The 16,729-nt window shown below is 32.3% G+C and overlaps 1 protein-coding gene across 1 annotated transcript; it reads right to left on the reverse strand.

Annotated features, from left to right (window-relative positions):
- Positions 1 to 1,265: 1,265 nt before the first annotated feature.
- On the reverse strand, positions 1,266 to 15,022 carry LOC141706571 (GDSL esterase/lipase 5-like). Its single transcript, XM_074509364.1, has 5 exons — positions 14,779 to 15,022; positions 14,482 to 14,600; positions 14,157 to 14,387; positions 13,725 to 13,989; positions 1,266 to 1,558 (listed from the first exon to the last, which is right to left on the reverse strand). Exons 1-5 carry the CDS (start codon positions 15,020 to 15,022, stop codon positions 1,266 to 1,268), a joined length of 1,152 nt encoding a protein of 383 aa, XP_074365465.1.
- Positions 15,023 to 16,729: the final 1,707 nt, after the last annotated feature.

A 16,729-nucleotide genomic window follows, 5' to 3' on the forward strand; every position in this document is an offset into this window, starting at 1 on the left:
ACTCTCATTATTGTCATCTATAGAATCCTGAGTCCGTCTAGACATCGTAAGGCGTTTATTTTCAGGATTGTGGGGAAATATCATCTCTGAATATTTGTCATTCCTCAATTCCATAATGATATTTTTTTGAATATCAGGAATATTAGATGCATGAATAAGAAACTGATATACAGTACTATGTGGAGGATATCCGATGAAAATACAATCCATAGTCTTTGAAATATTTTTTACTGTCTTAGGTATAAGGGATCAGAATCTTTGTAAGGCACCCCCATATTTTTAGGAGTTGGTAAATTGGTTACTTTTTCTTTCACATTTCATAAGGACTTACATCCTTATTCTTTCGCATCGTAATATTTAAAATATTATTTGCATTTAAGATGGCTTCCCCCCCACATCGAATGCGGAAGTTCAGAATTTAGCAATATTGCATTCATCATCTTTTTAGGAGTGCAATTCTTCCTCTCAGTCACTCCATTTGACTAAAGGGTGTACGGTGCAGTGACATTATGGATTATACCTTGTTGTGAACAAAATTCCTATTAAAGTTCAACCTATTCACTCCACGATCATTACGTAGTTTTTATTTTCTCACTTTGTTGTGTCTCAACTTCATCCTTATAGATTTAAAATTTATCTATAGTTTCGTCTTTACTTTTCAGCAAATATACATAACAATATTTTGCACAGTCATCTATAAATGCAATAAAATACTTATTTTCTCCTCTTGTTGATATGAATTTTAAATCACATATATCCTTATGTATCAAGTCTAGCACTCTGGTGTTGGTTTTCACACCTTTAAAAGATGATCTTGTTAATTTTTCATCAATACAAGTCTCACACTTATGTTTTGAATTTATAGTGAGTTTCAGTATATATTATTTTACACTAAACCTTCGTAAAGTGTCATAATTTACATATCATAATCTAACATGCCATAAATTAGGAGACTCAAGTAAGTACGCAGAAGAATTATTCATTTCATTATCATCCTTAACGAACATAACATTGAGTTTAAAAGGTCATCAATTACATAGCACTTGACACAAACATTCCATTCATAAACATAATTATTTTTTCTTCTATCATAAAGCGAAATCCATGCTTATTCAACAACGAACCAGACATAAGGTTATTCAATTATTCAACAACGAACCAGGCATAAGGTTCTTGCAAATATTAGGAACATAAAGTGCATTCTTCAGTTGTTGCGTATAAGTGAAAAATAAACATTCTCCCGGTTATAAATAAAGTGCTAAAATTTAAAAAAATTGCTCGTATTTCAGATCATCGACGACATCAGCTATTGTAATCTCCTTGAAGTTATCGGAGAATAATTGTTTGAGATTGTATGGTCCGACATCTGAGGAACCGTGCCATAATTCCATTGCTAGTTGTTCATGTAACTTTTCTGTAGGGTGAAAAGAATCCCACCACACATAGTCACTCGGGCTTTCACATAATATAAAATCAGTCAAATTTTTTGTTCCACCACATGTAAAGACACCCCCGTAAGGTCCTATTCCACAACAAGCATTTACGCCATCCTTGAATCCTTCACAAACAAATTTGGGCACAATCTTATGAAAATTAGATTGAACGTATAATAATAAAGTATGATATGATGAGATTCAAACCGACTCTTTATATACCTACATAGGTTCGACATATTAAAAATTAAAAAGTTATATTAAAAAATATAGTAATAGATTCAAGAATAAAATTTAAATGTGAACATTTTATAAAAATATCTTAGAGAAGCATATTAATATTTTGCTACCTCAACATTTTGAAATAACATTGACCTATTTAACAATTATACGTTAACCGTTAGCTATTGCGGTTTCAATTAAACAATTAGTTGTTTCAGTTAAATTAGCTATTTTGACTAGCTGACGGAGTAAGTCGTTTTGACTAGCAGTTTAAATTTGGCAGTTTTGAACAAAACTGTTTGCTAAATAGATGTTCCAATTAATTTTTTGTATAGGTGAGTTGAAAAATCACCTCCAAAGTACCTTTTTGAAAATTAGTTTTTTGGGATTTAAAAGCTATTCTAAAAAGTTAGCTACTAAACAATAATAGTAGAGTTTTCATTTGTTCAAAACTTTAATGTATTTCAAAAAGCTATTTTTTTCTAAATTATTTAATTTTTAATTTAGTTAATTATCTTTTTATAAATTTATAAAGTATGATATTTTAATTTTTTTTATTTGAGATCAAAATTTGATAAATCTAACATATCAAATTAGGACAAAAATAATGGGACATTAAATTATACTTAAGATAATCTGGTACAGTGACATGTGAACATGACAAGAAAACAGTACGAATATTAAATTGTTGGTACATGCACAAGTATATATATAGTGTCATGTTTATTGTTTCAATATAGAAACATGACAACGAACAAAAGTACACGAAATAAAAAATTAAAAAAAATGTAAAAACATATAATATTTATAATATCAGAAACATTCATTTATTTTATATAAATAATAATAAAAATATACAAATAATGAATTTGTAGCAAACTTGGAAGTTGTTCTACACTAAATAATATAAATAATGTATGTACTACCTTACTAAAACTACTTTTTTTTACTATACATCATTAGATGTATATACTCTGATACCAATTAACCATGGTACCAAAATTGTTCGCGTTTGTGATAATTTTATCATTTATTGCATTTTTTAAAATATTTGAGATTTAAAGAAAAATTGTGAATTATTAATGTACTTTAATGTACAGTCCATCTAAATTAATAAAGAACATTATGAGTACAATGAACTTCAGTCTTATCATCTGATATGGTTTGATATGTTATAAGTCTTTGCTTTTGAAAGTACTGTTTATCTTTTTTCTTCTTTCATTACTATCATGGATATTCCGAATGCGTTAATATAGAATATGAGTGCTATTTCTTTGAAGGATGAGGAGGAGGGAGGACTTCAAGTAGAGGTTGCGATAGGAATTGATAATGGACTATAGAGGCAAGGCGTCGACCCCAAATTGTGCGTAGTTGGTAGATTCATTTCTAAAGGGAGGGTGGACATCATGGCAATGCAGCATACCATGGTTGCACTTCGAAAACCTGTAAGAGGTGTATTAATGAAAAGTTAGACTCAAACCTCTATCTATTCCAGTTCTATCATGAAGTGGACGTTAAGCGAGTAATGGAAGGATGCCCATGGTCTTTTAATAGACGTGCACTGGTTATGGCATGCCTCAAAGAAGGGGATAATCCAAGATGTGTTGACTTAAGTTCCATGGAATTATGGGTGCAAGTGCATGATCTGAAAACTGGTTTTATGTCTGAGAAAATTCTTAAAGGTATTGATAATTATATCGGTGAATTTATCGATAGCTGTCCTAGTAATTTTGTAGGAGTCTGGAGAGACTACATGAGAATACGAGTCTCTATCAATCTACGTGTACCATTGAAACGATGAATGAAAATCAAAATGACAAGTGAAGATTGGTTTTGGGTGAACTTCAAGTATGAAAACGTGCCAACATTTTATTTTATCTGCGGTATAGTTGGGCATTCAGAGAAATTTTGCAGTAAGCTCTTCAAAGTAGCAGAAGGTGATATTATAAAGCCTTATGGCGCCTGGATGCGAGCTCCGTTTAGAAATCAAGCCAATAGGTGCAAAATGGCTTCGTAATGGGATTGATATCGGTGTTCCTAGTTCGGGAACGAAAAAGCATGGTAACCAAGGTGACAATGACGATGTTAATCAAGATCCAAAATCTCCTCCAAAAAATATGGAGATAGTTAGGCAGGGAGAAAATACAGGGATACTCAATAATCAAAACTTGATCTCAGGAGCGGGAAATATATTTGGAAATAATACCATAACAGAGTCTCAGTTATTAACGGAGCAATTAAACAGTGGAGACACAACGTTTATCGAAACTAAAAAAAGAAGGACAAATGATGGGCTGTATACTGGAAGTAATAAGGGCCTAAACAAAAACATTTTTATGGAATCTGAAAGTGGAGAATTAACAGAGGTTAACAATGAAGTGTTGGGCTGGGCCAAAAAACGTGTATGCGACGAGTATCCATGGGGGGTGCTCGCCATTCATCATGAGTATTTTAAGCTGAAATTGCCATGATTCTTAAGGAGGCTGTTCTCCAGAAGAAACCCGATTTTATTTTCTTAAGTGAAATATTATGTAAGCAAATAACAGTAGAGAAGTTCCAGCAGGAAGTAAGGTTTGAAGGTAACATTGTAGTGGAAACTCAAGGGCAGAGTGGTGGAATCACTTTATTGTGGAAATATCAGAATGAGGTAATGTTGAAATCTTTTAAAAAAAAACATATAGACATCACTATGAAAAAGGCCGGAGATGAATTTAAGCTAACCGGTTTGTACGGAGAACCTGACAAACGAAAGAGATGAGAAACATGGGAGATGATCCGCAAATTGTCCAACATTAACACAATTCCTTAGTGTTTAATGGGTGACATGAATAATATGCTTTCTCAGTCTGATAAACAAGGCGGTCGACCTTATCCTCAATGGTTAATTCAGGGGTTTCGTGAGGTTATTGAAGATTGTAGCTTAACAGATTTAGACTTGAGCGGCTATCCGTTTACTTGGGAAAGGGGAGCCGGATATGCCGAATGGATAGAAGTTAGATTAGATCGAGCATTACTTTCTATTGGATTTCTGAACATTTTTCCATATGCCAAGCTGATAAATCTTGAAGTTTCAACTTCAGACCACTGTCCTATCCTGTTATAAATGCATAAGGCTAACATAGTAATTCAAATGCGAAAATTCAGATTTGAAAATGCTTGGTTAAGAGAGCCCATATGTCAGAAAATAGTTGAGGAAGTGTGGAGCAGCGGTATGGGTCGATCTTTCTATGAAAAAATTGAAGAGTTCTCTGAAATTCTTTCAAGCTGGGGTCGTGAAATAACAAGAAGTTTTAAAAACAGGATTCACCAGTGCAAGAAAACTATAAAATTTTTGAAGGGTAGACGTGACCGTAATTCGACAGCAATTCTAAAGGAGGAGCAAAAAAAGTTGTCAGAGATTTATACTCAGCAAGAATTTTTTTGGCGACAAAGATAAAAACAATTGTGGCTTAGGGAAGGGGACCAAAACAACAAGTATTTTCATGCGTCAATGAAGAATAGGCGAGCTATTAATCAAATCAAAAGTCTCAGAAATTCTGAATGTCAAGAAGTGGAGTGGAATTCTGGACCGGAGAGCGTTATAACGAAGTATTTCTCAACCCTGTTTAAGGCCTCAAACATAGACTGGAGTGAAGTTATTCAGAGTATTGAAAATAAGGTTACTGTTATGCAAAATGAACTTCTTTTGTGCCCTGTGACAGAGTTTGAAGTTAAGATTGCACTATTTCACATGCACCTGGACAAGAGTCCCCGACCAGATGTCATGATTCCTGGTTTGTATTAGAAATTCGGGAGTTTGGTTGGTAAAGACGTGATGAATGTAGTTAAACACTTTTTTGATACTGAAATAGTGAATGAACAGCTGGTACATACCAACATAGCCTTAATTCCTAAGAAAAAGAATCCACGATTCATGACTGAGATTTGTCCAATCTCTCTTTGTAACATGGTTTACAAGATCATCTCTAAGGTATTGGCAAACCGGCTTAAGTGCATTATTGATTCAATCATTTCTGATAATCAAAGTGCATTTATACCTGGGAGACTCATCACTGACAATGTTATGATAGCTCATGAGTTAATACATTTTATGAAGAGAAAATCTACTGGTAAACAAGGCTGGATGGCTCTTATAGTCGATATGAGTAAGGCATATGATCGTGTCCAATGGGGATTCTTAGCAGCTGTGTTCACAAAGATGAGTTTTGATTCAAAAATTGTGAGATTGTATATGGCATGATATCCTCAGTAACTTATCAAATTGATCATGCTGGGAGAGTATTTGGTTCAATTACTCCTTCACGAGGTATAAGGCAAGGTGACCCTATTGCTTCGTACTTATTTTTGATTTGCATTGAATGTCTCACTTCTCTTATTCACAACTACGAAAATCGAGGTATGTTACGAGGAATCAAAGTTGCCCGCACTGCCTCCTCAATTACCTACATGTTCTTTGCAGACGATTGCTACATGTTCTATAAAGTAAATATTGATTGTGCCCGTAATATTCAAACAATGTTTAATGTTTTCGAAAAAGCATCGGGACAGCAAGTCAATATTGGTAAATCTTCTATTATTTTTAGTAGGAATGTTTGTAACTCTCTCAAGGAGGATTTGTGTCAGCAATTAGGCTTCAAAGAGGCGGGTGAGAATAGTATGTATTTGGGCCTTCCCAGCTTTTTGCACAAGAAAAAACTGCATATTTTGGGTATATCAACGAGAAATTGCAAGAAAAACTTCAAGGTTGGGATAAGAAAAACTTATCAAGGGGAGGTAAGAAAATTTTGATCAAATCAGTTGCGCAAACTCTGCCTAATTACACTATGAGTATCTTTCTTCTTCCAGTTGAGATCTGTAGAGATTTGGAACGAGCTATGTGTAAGTTTTAGTGGAGAACAAACCTGTACAAAGATAAGTCAAGCCACTGGATGTAATGGGAAAGAATGAGTTTAAGAAAAAGTGATGGTGGAATGGGGTTTAGACATGTTAGATATTTTAATGTTGCCCTGCTTGTAAAACAGGCTTGGAGGCTATTAGTTCATCCAAATAAACTAGTGTCTCGAGTTTTTAAGGCCAGATATTATCCCTCGGATTCATTTTTAACGGCAATGATTGGTAACAATCCTAGTTACATCTGAAGAAGTGTGTTTGAAGCTCATAATTTAATTAAACAGGGAAGCTCTTGTCATGTAGGAGATGGTCAATCGATGTTCATTAAGGACATCCCTTGGCTTCCAGATGTTCATAATCTGTATGTTCAGACTAACAGTGAGGCTTTTATAAATCAAAAAGTCTCATCTCTTATGATTACAGGTGATAGACAATGGGATATGGACTTGATCAGTGATTTGTTTAATGACAGAGACGCCGATCTTATTTTTTGTATTCCTCTGGGTGAAGCGGTTGAAGATAATTGGTATTGGAGGCATGAGAAATTGGGGGTGTATTTGGTTAAAAGTGTTTATGCTATTCTTCAAAGCGCAAAGAGAGGTACACAGGAGGATAATTCAGGATTCTGGAGGAAATTGTGGAATCTAAAAATACCGCCAAAGGTTAAAAACTTTTTGTGGAGAGCTGTAAATAATTGTTTGCCTACTAAAGACCTTCTGTGTATTAAACAGGTTCAAGTTAACAATGTGTGTCCAGTTTGTAATGATGCTCATAGTCAATATTGCACACACTAGTTTTGTGTCCGTTTGTAGAGAGCTGTTGGCATTCAGTTGCGCTACTAGTGATATCGAATGATTTTCAAACCTTTGGTGATTGGATTCACAGAGTTCTAAAACATGCTACCAAGGAATCAATTCTAACTTCAGTAATTGTATGTTGGATGTTGTGGAAAAATTGAAACAACTTAGTGTGAGATCAAAAGTGTTTGGATGCTTCAGAAGTGGTACTTTCGGCATTGTCTGTTCTTAACCAGTGGCATTTCGTCCAAGATAAAACTATCGATGTCTCTTTAGGATTAATGACTCTAGACGATGGTCGATTAACTTGACAAACACCAATATATGACAGAGTTAAGGTCAATATCGATGCCGCGCTTTTCAGCAATCTAAACAGATGCAGTCACGCACAAGTTGTTAGGGTTCACAATGGAGTTTTGGTTAATTCTATGTCCAGGTGCTATGAAAGTAATGTATTTCCAGAGTTGGCAGGGGCAATGGGGATTCGTGAAGCCCTTAGTTGGGTAAAGAAAGAGCAGCAGAAAATTGTAGTCATTGAAACAGATTGTCTAGCGGTCGTCCAGTGGATTCGCAACTCCTTTGTTACTCTTTCTTACCTGGGGAGATTGGTAAACGAGTGTAGACAACTATTCATAGGTTTGCAAGATCAAAACGGGATGTTAAGATTTGTGAAACGATCTGCGAATAATGTAGCTCATTATCTAGCGAGTTATAGTTCTTCTCTAGCTGATCGTAAGCGGAGAAAGGAAAATATCCACCCGAAATTTCTTTCTATTTTCTGTAATGATTTGAAGTAATAAAATCATCTTCTTTTGTGGCAAAAAAAGGTACTTTTTCGGAATAGAAACAAAAAAATTATTTCAAGTTAGTATTATCTTAATAGCACACAGAATACATATACATATTAAGTTCGGCTTTCCATCTTATGACTAGAAAATTTTAAAACACCTACAATAATTTTACACCACACAAACTATTGTTTTACACATTAATTTAAAAACAAGCATGCCGGTGTAATTTATATTTTAGATAAACAAATGTACATTGATTTAAACTTAAACATTTCGATATTGTTTATATTTTGGATGGACAAACAATTAAAATATTGTATTGTCCATTGATTTTTAAGACAGATATGTGGATGTAGTTTATATTTTAGATAGACAAATAATTTGTCTTTTATTATTTGTGCTATTATATTATACTAAAATACTAGTTGCCCGGTGCTAGAATAACTCAATTTTTTTTCTTTTTAATAATTTAATTAATTGAAGAATAAGAATTAGCAGGTATTGGAAAACAAAATACTGAAAAATGAAATAAATAATTTAAAAATATGATTTACTACGAGATCAAATTTTAAAAAGTTTAAATTATGAAAAAAATACTTAACTTATAGTCAAATTTAACTTTCGAATATCAAAACATGAATCTAATTAAACAAGATTTGTAGTGTGGTCATACCAAATTTTGATGAGCCCACCATTTTAAATTTTTAATTAACATAAATTCTAAAAATTATATTTTATTTTTATGTTATCATAGTTAAAAGTATATTTACTATTTAGCAAAAAAAAAAGTATATTTACAACGTAATCTTACATAAAATTAAGTTTAATCACTACTAAATTCCATTTATTCATATCATTGTTTAAATTTAGAACACATTTTCTATATTAATCAATTAATATTAGGTAACATAATTTTCTTAAAATATTTAATAGATCTTACTAAAATTTAGACAATAACATAAATTTAAAATATTATAACATCATAACGAGTTGTTATTTTTGACGAAAAATTTAATAGCGACATTCTTTTGTTGCTGAAAATTCAATTTTATCTTACGTTTAGCGTATTTAATTATTAAATATTACATATTATTATTTTTCTTATGATTTTTTTTAATATGATGCAAAAAATGTCACCATTAGAACTCATTAATTGTATTCACCCAATTTAATATATTTCATTGATAAAAATAATATATATCTTAAACTGAAGTAAAAATTTATAAAATTAAAATAAATTATCAATTATTATTACAAGCATTAAATACCAAACTCCTTAAACTTGTTGTGGTACAAAATTTTAAATGTAAAAAAAACTTTAGAACATTTATATTTTAAAAAAATTAATTAGCTATTAATTTGGGTCAATTATAACATACAAAACTATTAAAATTAAATAATACGAAAGCAAAATACAAATGTTGTTAGAAAGTATTTTTTTATAATAAAACATAAATTTTTTAATAATTCCTAGAAATTTATTTCCTATTTTTAGATTTTTTTGGATGGATCTAAATTACAAAAAAATATTAGTAAAATAAGATAATTTGTATTGAAAGGAAAAATAATTGGATAGATATTGATAATCATAATATTGTTATTTTTTTATTTTATTAAATAAAATTTTATGATATTTTTAATGTTATAATGTGGTTTACTTTTTATACTATTTTATATTTTATTTATATATATTTAAATTATATTTTGGGTCAAATCAATACAATATTCCGAAGATTTAATTACAATTATAATGGGTACATTAATTTTGTATTAATCCCTTCAATGACGAGCCGATTATCCTCATTTTGTTGTTTCATGGTGCTAGATCCACTATTGTGATCATTATTAAGAAAGAATGTCCAAAATACACCACTTTCCAGTTTCAAATGCCCAAAATACCCACCAGCAGGAAAACTGCCCAAAATACCCACCAGCAGGAAAACTGCCCAAAATACCCATTAAATACGCATGTTACATATGCGTATTCTATTTTTTTAAAAAAATACAAAGAATATGAGACATGCGTATTCTCTAAGTGAATACGCATGTCTCACATGCGTATTCTCTAAGTGAATACGCATGTCTCACATGCGTATTTTTTGTATTTTTTTTAAAAAAAATAGAATACGCATGATGGTAATGCGTATTCAGTGGGTATTTTGGGCGGTTTTCCCGCCGGTGGGTATTTTGGGCAAATCTCCCCAAATGGTGGGTATTTTGGTTTTTCACCCAAGTCCATTCATGGGAGACCTAAGTATTCACTAGAAAGAATGCCCAAAATACACCACTTTCCAGCTTCAACTGCCCAAAATACCCACCGGTGGGAAAAGTGCCCAAAATACCGACGAAATGCGTATTTTAGAGATGTGTATTCTGATTTTCAAAAAGTTTACAAAGAATACGCATGTCCGACATGCGTATTCTGACAGTGAATACGCATGTCTGACATGCGTATTCTTTGTAAATTTTTTGAAAATCAGAATACGCAAGATGATAATGCGTATTTCGTCGGTACTTTGGGCACTTTTCCCGCCGGTGGCCATTTTGGGCAAATTTCCCAAATGGTGGGTATTTTGGTCACTCACCCCATTATTAATGGATCATTTTTATTTTATTTTATATATATATATAATTAAAATTTTAACCTTGCTAAATGATACATTAATTTATTTCAACTATTTGATAATATATTATAGTATAAATAATATAAATAAATATATTCGATAAGAAGTTTGTATATAAATTTTTTGGAGATATTATAATTAAATATTAAATCTAATTAGAGAACAATTAAAGCATATTTTTAATCAAACAATCCTCGAAAGAGTTAAAATAACATTTATCTCCAATCCCAAAACAATATTTTTTTATCCTTATTATTATAAAGAGATTTACCTCTCTATCTACTTTTTTATATTTTATATTTGTGTTTGGACTAATTATATAATTTTCCGATGAATACGAATTAGTTACAAATTATCTTAAATATGAAGCTTTGTCTTAAATAGAAAGAATGTTAAAAATAACCATTTTCTGGTGCAAATGGCTGAAAATACACATTCTGGAAGTGGATGACTGAAAATGCCGTTTTGGATACACATTTGTATTTGGGTATCCTGTCTTGTACTAGATACGCATTTGTCAAATTGGTATCCAATTTATTTTTTTTATTTTTTTTAATATACGCATTTGACAAATGCGTATCCCAAAGGTAATACCCACACTCAAGTGCGTATTTTTAGTAATTTTCTTAGATACTCAATTCTCAAATGCGTATTACACTTACCCAATTACAAAATACGTAATCAAAACGGTATTTTCAGCCATGTGTTTTGAAAATGAGTATTTTCGGTCATTGCACCCAAAAAATGAGTATTTTTAAATATCACCTTTTAAATACGGGGATTGTCGACACGCATTGTTTGCATTATTCTATCTATAAATAATGAGCTGCTTTCTCATTTTTAATTTTACGCGTCTAAGTTCTAATTACTCCGTGTGATTGAGCGCGTGACCACTAGTATGTTTAACACAGCTCAGAAGGCAAATTCAATCTACCTCAGTTAGTGCATTTAGGCTTGTCAAGAAATGCTTGTCAAGAAAGCAGTGATATACGCCCACAACTAGGGGTGAGCGCGGTGCGAGTGGTGCGGTTTTTTTCTTAAACTGCAAACCAAATCGCACATGCGGTTTGATCAAATTTCCAAACCGCAACCGCACCGCGTACCCTCAAAAATCGCATAAACCACACCACAAAAATGCGGTGCGGTGTGGTGCGGTTTGTACATTACAAGTTCGAAAATTTTAAATAAATACAAAACTTAAATTAATTAAATTTTTGAATAATATAACAAAGTCTCCAATATTATTCAATAATACAAATTAGGAATTTCACATTGTAAGTTTAACGTAGAAGCTTGGCTCGGCAATTAAATGAGTTCACTATTAAATAGGTGGTTTTGGCTTTGTACTATGTGTCTCATTATTTTTGAAGAAACACAAATAAGATGATGACCACGCAACAATTAATCTTGTAGAAACAAGATGATCACTAAGCACGCACTCATAATATGTTAAATGGAATCAAACTTAAAAAATAGAATTATGAAATATAACTATTATATATATATATATTAAATATTGCGGTGCGGTACGGTTTGAACCGTATTTCAGAAATTTAAAACCACAACCCGCACCGCACTGCGGGGTTTATTAAAAATTCAAACCGCAACCGCAACCGCAACCGCACCACGAAAATTAAAAACCACGTTTTGCGGTGCGGATTGGTGCGGTGCAGGCGGTTTTTACGGTTTGCTACTCACCCTACCCACAAATATAAAATACGTGTTCTCCAACTAAAATTAAAATAGTCCATTTTGAATTTTAATAATGGATGAAAGGTAAGCTATTTTAGAATGGACCCTTCCATTAGAGTCAGGGAGCTCACAGTTTCATTATCATTCCACGTAACCTAGTGTTATCAAAATTGGGCACAGAACAAGGCAACTCGTCAGATAGTCAGCAAGCGCGTATTTTTAGAAAACAACACGCATGACAGCCATGCGTAGTCAGCAAGCGCGTATTTTGGGGGTTGCGCTCTGCCGGTTAGTTTTTTGGGCTTACCATGTGAGATTGTGGGTAATTAAGAATTTTACCTGAGGAATAATATTTATTATTTTCAATCATTCTAGGTCGGTAACTCAGTATACGTATTAATGAATATCTTCTAAGTTAATTTTTTTAGACCTGTTCAATAGTAGTATTGTTTTTTGACCCGGTGAATACTATGTATATTATTTTGTTTTTTTTCGAGGCCATTATATAAATTTAGTTTTAAGTATACTTATTTAATTATATTGTGAATATTAAATTTTTAATAAGAATTTCTTATGTTAAATATTTTTATAAATCTAAATTTAATCAAAATATAGGTGATCAAGCTACACTCACTACCAGCAAATATTTCAATATTTCCTCTAGTACTCCAGCTTATTTTAAGTATATTGATTTTAACCTGAACTAATTATAACAATACTAATTATTATTTTAATCAAAATACTTGTAACTATTTTAAGAAAAAATGCTCAAAATACACTATTTTTCGGTTCCAACAGCCCAAAATGCCTACTGAACGATACTTCCGCTCAAAATACCCACAAAATATAAAATATGTATCTCCGCATCACTTATTTTTTTTAAAAATTTGAAGAAATACACATTACAAAAATGCATATTTACTGAAAGATAAAAGTGAATAGGCATTCTTGTAATGCGTGTCCTTTGTTATTTTTTTAAAAAGTGAATAGGCATGTGTAGAATACGTGTTCACCGAGTATTTTGGGCGGACATTCCCAATATTTTGGGTATTTATCCCAAATGGTGGGCATTTTAGTTTTTCACCCCTATTTTAATCAAGTACTCATTATCATAAAAATATGTTTAATTAAACCAAATATAAAAACAATAAATAGAAATAAAGACAAATATCTCAAAATTAAATAATAAATATTAGGAGGTAAAAGGCATTATCTAAAGAAGTTTGAGAGTAAACAATATGAAGCTATTGTATAGACAGTGAAGGAGTTTAATACCATGGTTAAAGGGGTTGTTGATTCTGTCATCAAGCCAAATGGAAAATTTGGAGTTGCAGTAATAAAAATCTTTCAACAGAAGTTCAAGGTTCGCAAGGACAGAGCTTAATGCATGGTTATGAGCCATGGCCAGAGCTGTAGCTTCTTCAAAACACCCTCCTCCTCCTTCTTGGGCTCTAGGATTAAGTGCTCTAAGCACTGGTAAACAACCTAATGATGACAAACTTAAGAATGCAAATTTCCTCCCACCTTTCATATACAATTCCTGGATTTCCGAAACCAGAGTCAATGTTTACTAAATTGATCCGAAAATATGATTTATTTCCGTTATTAGGAAATAAGATAATAAACTTGCTGACCAAGTCTTGTAATCTACATATACTAACGAGAGCATATTTTATAAACCAAGATTAAGAAAAAATTCAAACTTACTTGTATGGCTTGTGTCAAATTTCCAATCACCATTCCTATGAATTCCTGTGGCTCATATCTTTGTTGCATATCAGGGTTACCAAGATAACCGCCCATGTAATCGTTGCTTCCGATACTAAAACTGTAAACAGCTTCTGATACAACTTTGCTGGCTTCTACTTCTCCCAGATTTTCCATCAATGATTTTCTCACTTGCTCGAAGTTATTTAGTTGTGTTTTGAGATCAATAACCTATACGATGACATGATGCACTATTATGTTATCATTGTGTATGAAATTAAAATAGTTTAACTTGCATAATAATAAGGCTTGATATATTTTTTACCAAGCCCTGGTTGGTTTCACAAAGAACTCCTGCTCCAGCCGACGCAAAATTCACTCCATTCACGTATTCAACAGATGGTTGTAGAAATGGAGGAATTAGCGGTAGTTGAGCATACTCAGCTGCATCATTCATAAAACAGTAAAACGTATAAATTAATTTCAAGTTTTGCTTAAGGACCTTCATAGTTACTTATTTTAAGATTTTCCAAACGGGCATCATACTTGAAACATAGAAAAGTTTCATATATCCTACACAATGCTAACCCTACTACCGCAGCTGATTAAAAACATTGATTACCTATATAATCCACTAATATCCTGCCTTCTGAGAATCGTCCCGTGGGTTGTTCAAAGTAACCATTCTGACCATATGGCTTGTAATTTGCTTTGTTTTCAGGAATGGTATTGATATAATTATTGTTTCCGGCATCAACCGTCGAGTCGCCGAATATAAACAAGCTGCTGCCACTTACCTTATTCACTGCTTGATGTCCATATGATTTGTTGAATGCAACTATAAGTATCAGAAGAGTCCCATACATGGTACAGCAGCAGTAGTAAATTGATGTCATTTTGTATCCTCTCAACTTTCAGATTGTGATTACCTATCTCTAACTTTTCTTATATACCAGTGCACGGAGGATTTGGATCATGTGATTAAGCTAAAATTTTGGAAATTATATCATATTTTTGGATTGAGTGTTGGATATTCCAATGTTTAACTAAGATTTAGTTGGTTCTTTCGAGGCTTCCGGCTATCGTCCAGTTTTGGTTTTATCAATTATCATGCGCATATTATATGAAATAATAGATTATTAACTTTCCAATTTTCAAATAATTATTCCTCCTGTCTTAGCTTTGTAATATATGCATAGGCTTGCTCATTGCAGCAAGAATCATGCTTTATTAATCCAGACAAAAGTAATGTGTTGTAGGCCCGAATCAATGTTTGCAGCTGCAGATTCATAATATACAAGTATTCGGGAGATGTAATGTTTCCAAGAATCATTTCCGAAATCGTTTCCAAATGATTAATTATCACTGGAGTATTAATATGATAATCACACAAATAAAAAAGATGACACCTATTATTACGTGGAAGTTTTGTTAAAAATATTTTGGATATATAGCATTTACATATAGAAAACTTTTACTATATTGATTTTTCATGTTCTAACGGGTCTTTTTATTTGTTTCTCTCACTTGATAACACGTTTATCTCACTATAAAGAAGCAACACTTATCAATCGGACTACCACCATCTTAATTTTCTTATTTTCACAACTTCCATGACACCAAAAATATATCGACATCACTCTGCCAATTCAGAAACTCTTCAACCCCCAAAGTCCCAAATAATAATGATGTATCAGTTTCTTCCATATAATCATTGTTATGACACCGATTACTTGTATTTGACCCCAAGAAAGAATTATCACCAACCTGATATTTCTCGTTTCGAGGGATTGGATTCCGATTTTCTATTTCATCTCTACATTGCTTGTTATTGATTTTAACTTGATTCGACAACGCACTCACTCGATGCATGATAACCTTCAGAGCCGCGGTTAAAGCCGTCGTAACCTCTTGAAAATATTCTTTGATAATAGGTTTACCCATAATGAATCAGATAATGAAACTAGAAAAAGCCTGCTCTGATGTCAACTGACGCATTACGAAAGCGTAAGAGAAACAATGTTAATTATCGCAAGGACTCTTACACTAGAAATTCTTAAAAACCTTAAATTCACAAGGCAATCCTTATATCAACAAGGAGGTTTCTTGAATTCAGAAGAAGAAGAGAAAATTCTCAAGGGTTTTAATATCAATAAAAGATTTTCAATATGTTACATCATACGATTATTTATATAAGAATTGAAAACCAAAAATAAATAAAATAAAACAAAACAAATTCTAATTAAAAATAAATAATAATTAAAAGCAGCATGATCATGCAGGATTTTAGCATGATCATGCAAAATCTCTAAACCTCACATCATAAAAACTCCTGGTGTTTTGGCATGATCAAGCAGGATTTAACGTGATCATGTCATCATGCATTTTCAGTAGCGTGATCATGTAGTTCTCAGCTTGATCAAACATTCGCTCTTTTCGCATCTTATTGCACCCTCATTATGCACCGAAAATCCTCCTATATCCGACTGTTCCACTTCAAAAGAAGTCAACCTCGAGTTCTCATCTAGAATAAGAATTATGCCGATTTGTTGTTTATCTCGCCATGATGGTAC

This window comes from Apium graveolens, chromosome 1, assembly GCF_009905375.1.
Source record: "Apium graveolens cultivar Ventura chromosome 1, ASM990537v1, whole genome shotgun sequence".
NCBI classification, from domain to species: domain Eukaryota; kingdom Viridiplantae; phylum Streptophyta; class Magnoliopsida; order Apiales; family Apiaceae; genus Apium; species Apium graveolens.

Excerpts from the sequence above, each read along its gene's own strand:
- LOC141706571 (XM_074509364.1), bottom strand. The coding sequence starts at position 15,022 with ATGTATGGGACTCTTCTGATACTTATAGTTGCATTCAACAAATCATAT. Across the intron at positions 14,601-14,778 it reads GATATTAGTGGATTATATAG|CTGAGTATGCTCAACTACCG; the intron begins GTAATCAATGTT and ends TGAATGATGCAG. Across the intron at positions 13,990-14,156 it reads ATTTGACACAAGCCATACAA|GAATTGTATATGAAAGGTGG; the intron begins GTAAGTTTGAAT and ends TCGGAAATCCAG.